This window comes from Apis dorsata, unplaced genomic scaffold (assembly GCF_000469605.1).
Source record: "Apis dorsata unplaced genomic scaffold, Apis dorsata 1.3 scaffold_1097, whole genome shotgun sequence".
NCBI lineage: Eukaryota > Metazoa > Arthropoda > Insecta > Hymenoptera > Apidae > Apis > Apis dorsata.
Window position 1 is genome coordinate 137,909 of NW_006264195.1, and position 10,221 is coordinate 148,129.

The following is a 10,221-nucleotide window of genomic DNA, read 5'->3' on the forward strand; positions in this document are numbered from 1 at the left end:
CGTGATTTTCACATTTTCTTTTTTCAAAATGTAATATAAAATATACAAAGACTTAAATTGATTAAATTCCATGATTTTATATGTTCATTGATTAAAAAGAAATTCGTCTTAAAGTGTTTCAATTTCTTCATATTCTAAACTGTACTTGAAAATATAATTTTCATTAATATATTAAATCAAAAATTACATTTATACACGACTTCCTTTCTATACATATATTTATCTCTCAATAATTGTTAAAGGTATTTATATTATTAAAGTAATCTTTAAATGTTTAGAATAGAAAGAAATAAAAGGAAAAGTAAAAAGTGAACGTGATAATTCAGATTATAAAAGAATTTAAACGAAAATAATTGCGATCAGTATTAAACGTCAACGACAGAAATTTTGCCATACATCATAGAAAAGCTAGAAGAGACGAGACAGATTTTTCGTATAGATCATGGACGAGCAAATAATAGAAAAGCCATGGCAATCGTCTTTCGTCAGCATTGACAGAGACGTATTGGATTTTTATTGGCTTTCGGTCAATCAATACGACTGAACGGTACTTCTCGGGATCAGTGAAACATAATGGAAAATCAACGTGACTGATCGGGAGAAACCTCGTTCCTCTCTCATCTTTTTCATCCTCGTCATGCCCATCGTGATTTCATATCTCGAGGACGTTTAAACGATATTAACGAAAAATTCGGCATACCTTGAATGGCGAATTTCATCTCTTTCCCTGGTGTCCTCGAGATGCGGATGCTACCGTCTGCCAACATTTGGAACGTTTGCAAGTCTGAGTGGAGGAAACTTCTTGGAACGTGTTCGACAACAAGGAGGGCCCTTACTGTAGTAGTATCGTGAAATATTTTATTAACAGATCTGTGCCCTAGGCTCGGGGAAAATGACTCTCTGAGTGCACTGTAGGTATCAAAGGAAATTTAGGATTTCAAGAAAATAGTCTGCTCGTCTCTATGTAAACTTACTATGTATGAGGAAATGTTAAAGTGAGAAAAACTGAAGTAATTGTGAATTTCAATCCTTATTCAAAAAGAAACTAGTAATTTTAAATATTGTTATTTTTGAATATGAATTAATATAAAAAAAAAATTGAGTATATTTCTAACAAAATCATGTAATTCTGATTACAGGTGCTACTTTGCTATTCGAAGTTGAACTGATCAACATCAGTGACTCTCCACCGACCGCGAATGTATTCAAAGAAATCGACAGTGACCATGACAACCAATTGTCTCGCGAGGAGGTGAGAGCAATGGCAAGATCATTTTCATTTTTCTTTAAGAGTCGTTTGGTGAAGGATTTAATACACGTGTTTAATACATCTAACAAATTAATAACTTACACGTACATATTTTGTACTAATCTTTATCTAACTTTTATTCCTCTCTTTCTTTCATATCACTTTTGAATTATAAATTTCATATATTTAACACACATATTCATTTTCCTTAATTTTCTAATTCTTACCACTTCGTATTACATTATCACACAATTATTAAATACACGTGAAATTGGACAATTAGAGAACCGAAATTCTTACTTAATTGATAAAGAACTCGTAATCTTATTCCCTCTGCTGCTTGTTGTACCATCTCATCAAAATTGTCGTTCTCGACACTTGGGCATGATTCCATGCAACAATTTCATTACAGATAACGGCGAAAGAGGCTGAGAGAGAAATTAAAATGAACAAAGTATTGCACGTAATTCGTGGAAAGCTTTATTCCATTATTAATAAAACGATACGATACGATTAACGTATCCCTTTTTTGCGGTGGCTCTTTCTCCCATTGGAAATATGTTGCTTGGTGGAGAAAAAAAATTGTTTTGTGAGACTCTTCTCATAAAATTTCCAAGGATCAAAGCATGGGCCAATCAGGCTTGCTGCCAGCTTTATCTCTGGCGTGCAAGTGCAAAGGATTAACATGTACACATTGTGTCGAGAGAAAGGGATGTTGTAAAGCTTGTAACGTTATACGTAAATATATGTATGTATATATATATATGTACTTTTTTTTCGTCGACTCTTTCAACGTATATAAAAAACGTGCACTAATCCTTTAGTCCCTTTTTTTTTTATCCCAACGCGTATAGAGAAACGTTTTAATCATTTTAAAATATTGTGCGACTGACAATTTTTTAACTGAATATATCGCGTCGGAGTACATTTAAAAACATAGTTGCCAGTTTTATATTTTTCATCCTTTTCGGCTTATTCCAAAAGAAAAGAGCTTTGAATAAATGAAAACACTCGTTCGTGCTGAATTTATGTGCTTACCCTTTTTTTAAGATAGCTTGAAATGGGATGATTATAAAGCTCCGAATTGAGTTTCATTGGAAATATTGGAACTCTTATAAATCCTTTTGATAACTGATGAACGTATTATTTTTTATTCCTTTGGATTATTCAAAATCGAAATTTTCGAGTTACGGGATGATGTGTAAAATTCTATTTAATTATTATTCAATATATTGTTTGGCTTATTAATAGTTTATCGTAGTCGTTAGAAATACAATGAGAAAGTTTTTCATCCTGAGAAATTCTCTTCAAGTTGTATAAAAGTAGAAGAAAAATAAAATGATATACAATTTTGGATAATCCAATTATGTGAATTATTATTATATTTTGAGGATAGTAATATGTTTAATTACAACTTAGAGATTTCATAAATTTGTAGGGAGTCAAATTTCTTTAATAAGCAAAGGAATGTGCTAATTATTTTGCAAATAATTTCCAATTTCGTTCTTCTTAATAGTGATTGTGGATTTTTTATTATTTTTATTATTTTTTATTATTTATCGTATTTACTATAATCCAATTAAATTCTATTTCTATTTTTTTAATAAAGAAATGTTTCTATTTATCGAATATAAATACTATACTCTAATACGAATATTAGAGTATATTCAAATATTAATTAAACTTCAAATCTAATCTCAAAAATATACAATCTTCTCTCTCTCTCTTTCTCTCGACAAATGAACAAAACATAATTTCCAATAACTTTTCACGAACAAATCTCGTGCGATTCGTTAACAAACACGAATAAAAGAAAAGGGGGGGACATGATGAAACGATCTAGCTAATCTCTTGGCTTGTGTGCACAGGTGAGCGAGTATCTGAGGAAACAGATGATCGAGGCGGAGAAGGGCAGCGGCGGGGACAGCGAGGAGGTGAAAAAGATAATGGCCGACCACGACAAACTCGTTGAGGAGATCTTCCAGCACGAGGACAAGGACAAGAATGGCTTCATCTCCCACGACGAGTTCAGTGGGCCGAAGCACGACGAGCTCTGAAGCCTTCGTGCCGCGTCGCCGCGTCTCCGGGCACCGCGTCGCCGACGTGTCTCGCGCCACCACGTGTTCCCATCCAAGCGGAATCGCCTCTTCGATTCTCGTCCGATCCGCGAGGAACGCCACTGAACACGGAACACCTCCACCAATCGTGTCACCTCTCGATCCATCGATCGATCGATTTTTCCTTGTGAATTGTGTCTTCGCGAATATCATCATCCGCGTATTCATCATCATCGTATTTCACCTCTGAAGAGGAAAGAGAGAAAACAGGATTTATCTTCATCTTTCTCGCGAGGGAAGGGCATTGGACCAATCGAAGGAGACTCATCGAGAATCATCTCTGGAAAGTTGGAGGATCTACGTAAGGAGGATCGAGAAAGGGAAGGAAGGAGGTTGGCTGTTGTCCAGATTGAAAGAACTTTCTTTCTATAGTGAGCTTGTGCGAGTAATTGGAAGGATTAATGGAATTAAATTTGAGTTTGAGGAGGGGATGTCTATGTGTGCCTCTTTCCACGGAGCGCAAATGAAGAGTTAACGCGACGTAAGAATGTCTTGGACGACTTTCATCCATCTGTATCGTCCCTTCGATGAGGATATTTCTGTTGAAAGGTGACGACGATTGTACGAGATATAATAATCACGCGAGGACGCAAGAAACGAAGAAAAAATTCTTTCCAACGGTGCATTCCAACAATAGATATCCGCGAATCCTAAGCCTTGAGGAGGAAGAACTCGCGAAAAGGCACGACTGGGTCGTGTGCGATCGAAAATCTGGCACGAAGCCGAGGATGTTCAACGTAATATAATTATACAGATATAGATAGAAAGAGAGATCGAAGAGAGAACGGGAGGGAGAGATAGAGAGACAAGGGTGATTATGTGAAAGAGAACGAGAGAAAGTGTTTTTTCTACACGATTATAGATGTTAGAGTAATTAAATTAAGCGCATCGACCTAAGAATCACACGCGCCAATTCTATCCCTCTCTCGAAAGCTTCTTCCTTTTTTTATCCGATTCCCCGCTCTATCACACATGCGTACACACACACATGTATACACACACAGATAAGACACAGGATAAACATGATTCGCCATCCCCTTTTTCACGAGGTATCAACAAATCCCGCCGGCATTCTCGAATTTCACGCGAGATGTATATGTATATATATATATATATATGTATCCAGGACATGTGGTGGAGAGGAACTCGATGGAGGAAGAGACGCGAGAATGCCTCGAGGAAGATCCGTGGTGGAGATGAATGGCGGTCGCTAAGAAACGCGATCTTATTTCCCCCATGATCGACGCTCTATCATTAATTACACTTTTTAATTGATACGTTTTTATTACTACATTATATTGTATGTTGTTAAAGTTGGACGAAGGTTATAATAATAAATCGTGTGTCTCGAGCACAGTTTGTTATATAAGTCGTTGAGCTTGTTTGATTCGCATTTCTGAATCTTTTCCTTCCCCAAACGAAAGAGTTTTTTTAATTATGGATTTAATGTCTGAAATTTTGCAAATTTAATTCTTGTAGCCAGTCCTTTTCTTTCTGTTTGAGAAAAGTGAAGCAGTTTATCGATTAAAATTATTTTTAAAAAATTATTTTGTACTCTTTTGAAACTGAAGGCAAAGGAAGAAATGAAATGAAAAATATTCGATATTTTATAAAATAAAATTTTACAACTTAAAGTTGAATCTTATAAAAGTTTAAATATTATTACCATCTTTGCCCTTTATAAATCAAAGAATTCGTATCATGTATTTAGATTAATAAATAAGTTATATATTATGTATTTTTAATACTTATTTCTTAAATTAATAAATTTTAATTGTTTTCTTTTGCAAAAAAAAAAAAAAAAAATAATAGCCATATATGAAATTTTGTTCTTTATCATTTCGATTTATTTTCCAATATTATCTCTTCTGTTCAATTTATAAATATACTTTAAATAAATGTAATTGAAAAATAAAAAAATAACTATTTTTTTTTAACCTTAATAAATTCGATCCTCGATAAACAAATATCAGTGCAAGAGATGACCATAACAATTTAAGTTATATTCCATTTGGACTTACTAAATTTAAATTGGTACCCTATATTTTAGGCGATAAATTTCATTGACGGCTATGTAAAACAAATTTCAATGAATTTCCCAACGATCCAATATCAATACCAAATCCCCATTTGGAATTAAATCGCGCGGATAAAACAGGACAACAGGAGGAGAAAAGTAGGTAAAAATGAATGAAACGAAACGAAACGACCCATTATTGCTGCTCTCAATTTTATTTCAAGAATTCATTTCCGCAGAAAATTACAGTAATTGCGCACGCGCGACGCCACGTGGCGCGATAATAAGATGATAATTAAATTAATTAAGTTTCTCCTCTCGCCGAATAAATCACACCGTTTACAAATATTTTCCTCTCCTAGGTATTCGAAATTCACTACCTACGATATCCGCAGAAATAAAATCGTTGTCGCGTAAACATTTTCCATTTTATTTCCTTCGTCGAAAAAGAATAAACGAAAAGAAAAAAAAAAAAAAAGAAGAAAGAAAGAAGAAAAAATGAAAAATACGTACGAAAGACATCATTTCGTACTATCGAATGGTTTCATTCAATTTCGTTCGAAACTTTCTTAAACCTTAAGAAAGAACTAAAAGTTTTTCATCGACGGATCAAAAATCGTTTGAGGCACGTTTCAATAAGATTGTCCGACTTTTCATCCCTGTCGTTCGAACTTTCAAACGGAGAAGCTTTTCAACGGGTATTTTCAATAATCCTCTCGGCCCATGCATGTTGCAAAAGCGAATTGCTTCAAGAGATATTCTTCCTTCTTTGCATACGAGCATTTATTCCTGAGAAACTGTCACTGCGCAAGATGCATTTCGAAAGTTTCTCTTTTTTTTTTTCTCCTCTTCTTTTCGTGTTATTCTTTTTTTTTTTCTTTCTTTCTTTCTTTCTTTCTTTGAAGATGGAGAAAAGTTTCAGAAGTTGTTGTATTCACCAAGTATGTATGGGTCATTTACAAACAGTCAGCAAACAGTTACAAACAGTCGAAATATTTAAATAAATCTCTTAAGATCGATCATTTAACCTTCTCCACGTTTTACTTTCGATTAAAGTCGAATAGATAAAATATTTTGTATGTTCGATATATGAAAGACACGATTAAATTGAATTAAGTTTTATTCCATATATGAAAGTATATATTTTTTATTTAAAGTATTATATGATAAACAAAATATTTTTTATTTATATGTATTATGTGAATCAATTTTATTATAATTAAATATATTAAAATTAAAAGAATTTTAAATTTACTACTAATTATGTTTAAACATTTTATTATACGTAGTATGTAAAATAAAATAATAAACTTTGCTATTTATTTTTTCGTGTCTTTCAATTTTATTAAATGTTGGAAATCTTAAAATTATAAAATTAGCGAAGATTATTTTTATAAGCTCAAATTTTATAATTATGAAATTGTTGGAGGTAAATATAAATGAGCAAAATACAAATTCTTTGAATATTTATTTATATATATTAACCCTTGCCTCATTATCACATTAAATTCAGATATAAGTCATTTCTCACTATATATCATCACGTAAAAATCATATCATATAATTCATTACATATATATTATAGATCAAAATTATACACGAATTTAATTCGTGATTCCATATATGAATTTGAAGTACTCCAATGATCGTTTGTGATAAGAGACTTCATTACATCACAATAATTATAATTAAAAATTAAATCGAAAGGTAAGAGGTCAATCTCGATTTATATAGAATCGATAAAATCGTTATGAAAATTATTTAATTCTTTATGAAGAGGAATTCGTTGAAAAGATTCTCCCAACTTTATTTTCAAATATTAAAAATATCTTTACGAACTTTCCATAAGATTTATGCATTAGATATATCCATTTAATTTATATAATATATATTCTATAACAATTCTAATTTGTCAGTAAATAGTAAACTTTCTCATCTTATTTGATGTTTGATCAAATATCCATAAAATCGTATAAAATCTGACCAAATTAATTAGAAAATAATTTATAATACAACTCTCAAAAGTATCTGGATCTATTCTATCTATATTCTCAAAAACTATTTTAGGCCGTTCTTTTTGCATTTCGAAATTCATTACTATTTTTATTTTATCAAATATAATTTAATTTCATATATACTTATATTCTCATTATTTATGTTCCGTTTCAAACAATTTTTAGAGATGAAAATATCATTTCTTATGAATAGAGAAACAATATAAAACTAACTATACATTGACTTGTCTTAATCTTCCACGGAATAATCGTTTATAATTATATTTCGAATTCAATTTAGATTTGCAATAATCATCTAATCAAAGATTTAGAAGTATTAAGCCATATATTATTTTAGACTCTTTCACGAGGTGAGAAAAATACGAACGACAGGGATATCGATATGATAACGTCGAAAAATAGAAGGCCTCCAAGTTTCGATAGAAACAACTGCTTTCTGCCAGCGTACAGAAAGTTCGATCGAAATATATGTATATGCGTGTGTGTATATGTATATATATATCTATATATGTATACGTAATATCTAATTCTTTAAACGTATAACCTTGGTGTACGCGATTCACTCCCTGCAAGGTGTGCTTCCTCTCTGAATTGGTCGTGTTCGTTGGCCTCCGTAAAATCGCGATGCCCTGGCCGTGTGATCAACATCCGATCGATGATTCGATGATTCGTGCTTATTATTCCCCTCCTTCCTTCTCGTGGACGAGCTACAGGGTTCGAGTTTTATCACAGTCAGTAACCCTTGATGTAAGTGGCGATGTGCTTCTTCTCCTCTTCCGAGAGGCCGTTCTTCAGCGTTCTACGCACTACGAATCACATGGAATTTTTATTTGGATTAAGAGGAAGTGATATTATCCATGCAGGTAAAAGGTGCAGGCAGTTTTTTTTTTCTTTTTTTAAGTTTCGAACATTTCGTGTAAAGAGGAAAAATGGTAAATTAGAAATGATTTATCTGAGTGAATAAAAAACATTGTATTTATAAGATATTTAGATTGTTTTATATTTTTTATTTTTATATGAAGAATATGACGTATCGAATGTCCTTAATAAATTTTAATATGTTTGTCTCCATTGTTAATATCTCTTTAGTGAGTGAAGATATTGAAATACTTTCAAAATTAATATTTTTTAATATTATAATTCGAATATTATGATATGAATGTGAAAATACATGTATGGATATTCTGAAAATATATTTCAGAATGTATTCCATTGTTTAAAAATATCTTTACACGAAATGTGTTTAATCAATACATTGTAAGTAATGCTATACAAATCAAATAAATATGATCATTCCAAAGTAGGATTGCATGCAGTCAAACCAAAGAAATAAATCATAAGTAAGTAACTTTTTCCATCATTATTTACATTGTTGATGAAAGACATTCTATTATGTCGAAGATTTTATCTTGAGTATTCTTATTTTAATTAATATTTTGCGTGACTGATAAATAATAATAGTTATGTGTGTCTTATAACAATAAGTTAAAATTTTCATCACTGCAAAATATTATTATTTTTCATTAATGAGAGTTTCAGTAGATTTTTTACTTCTGTTATAACTATAGATCTAATTTTATAAAAAAATATAGTGCTTGTTAATTTTTTAGTTTTAGCAATTAATAAATATCAAAAATATCAAATGCTTTAGTATTATAGAAGTATTAACACCATTTCAACATTTCAGACAATGATTGATCAAGCGAGAAAATTAGTTTCCACGTTAGTATGATTGGCATTTGTTATTAACAGTATGTGAACTCGTGGCTAGCAGAATAAATCAATGTTTCGCACTTGCATACATAATTATGAATGGTGGTTAATAGATTTCGAAAATTATTAAGCGCGTTCATCATCTATAAATCGAATAATTTTCAAACATAAAATTGTTTACTACCAAAATTGCTTGAGATATTTTATACTTTATCGTATATCCACTGAATTTACAAGATTTATTTTAAAATCAATATATAATAAATTTGATATTCGTTTAAAAATAGTTGATGATCGAATCAATTGATTGATAAATATAGATCGAAACATATATATTCTATTATATTTTTTTCTAAATAGTTTTAAAAAAAGAATTTAAAAGATAAGGATTTTCTCCAATTCAATTGATCAATAGTGGCTGTTTTCACTTCTTCGATTCCCGATGTGTATTCCAAACACGAAATCGGAAATTCGTTTGCAGAAGTCGATCAATTCTATCCAGGACACGGAAATAATATAGAAACTAATCGAATAAAGGAATAAAAAGTCGCAAAACAACAGTCATTAGAAATCAATGAAAATAAAATACATATCATGTATAATTTTTAAAAGTTAAAAGCTAATTGTATTACGACAGTGAATATATATATTTGTCTTTTTCCATCGTATTTTATTTACTCAAATCTTACTTTTGACAAATGAATGTTATATACAAAAATATTGATTGAGTCACTTTTTTTATTTATAACAATTTCAATAAATTTAACGTGTATTATTGCATAAAAACTAAAACACAAAGTAATATATATAATATAATATATATAAACACAAAGTAATATATAATATATAATTCTACCTTTCAATACCATTTTCATTTAAACTAACAATCCCATACACAACATAACATATGCATTCCAATGATTAAATCTATTCGAACAATTCAATATAGAGAAAGAATTATTCCTAATATATATCATTCTGAATATATCAGTCGATGTATCGTGGTATTCTCTAAAATAAAGATATTTCATATAATAAAAATACAGAGTTGGAGGTCATAAAAAAGTTAAAAAAATGATAAAAAACGCGCTTAGATTGGCAGAAAATAAC

The 10,221-nt window shown here is 30.8% G+C and overlaps 1 protein-coding gene and 1 long non-coding RNA gene across 3 annotated transcripts in view; one reads left to right on the plus strand and one right to left on the minus strand.

Annotated features, from left to right (window-relative positions):
• The window catches only part of LOC102674056 (FK506-binding protein 2), a 103,993-nt gene extending 99,091 nt beyond the window's left edge, over positions 1–4,902 (plus strand). The window contains exons 3-4 of one of the 2 annotated variants that reach the window (XM_006624705.2): positions 1,140–1,264; positions 3,118–4,902. In XM_006624705.2, coding sequence (XP_006624768.1) covers positions 1,140–1,264; positions 3,118–3,306 — 314 coding nt within the window. In that variant the 3' untranslated portion in view covers positions 3,307–4,902. The remainder of the gene's footprint in view (positions 1–1,139; positions 1,265–3,117) is intronic. The other variant, XM_006624706.2, reaches the window with a different exon arrangement.
• A 2,148-nt stretch (positions 4,903–7,050) lies between these two features.
• Positions 7,051–9,988, minus strand: LOC116186660. Its single transcript, XR_004151677.1, has 3 exons — positions 9,941–9,988; positions 7,522–7,528; positions 7,051–7,456 (listed from the first exon to the last, which is right to left on the minus strand). It is a non-coding gene; the product is annotated as an uncharacterized LOC116186660 (long non-coding RNA).
• Between the last annotated feature and the right edge of the window lie 233 nt (positions 9,989–10,221).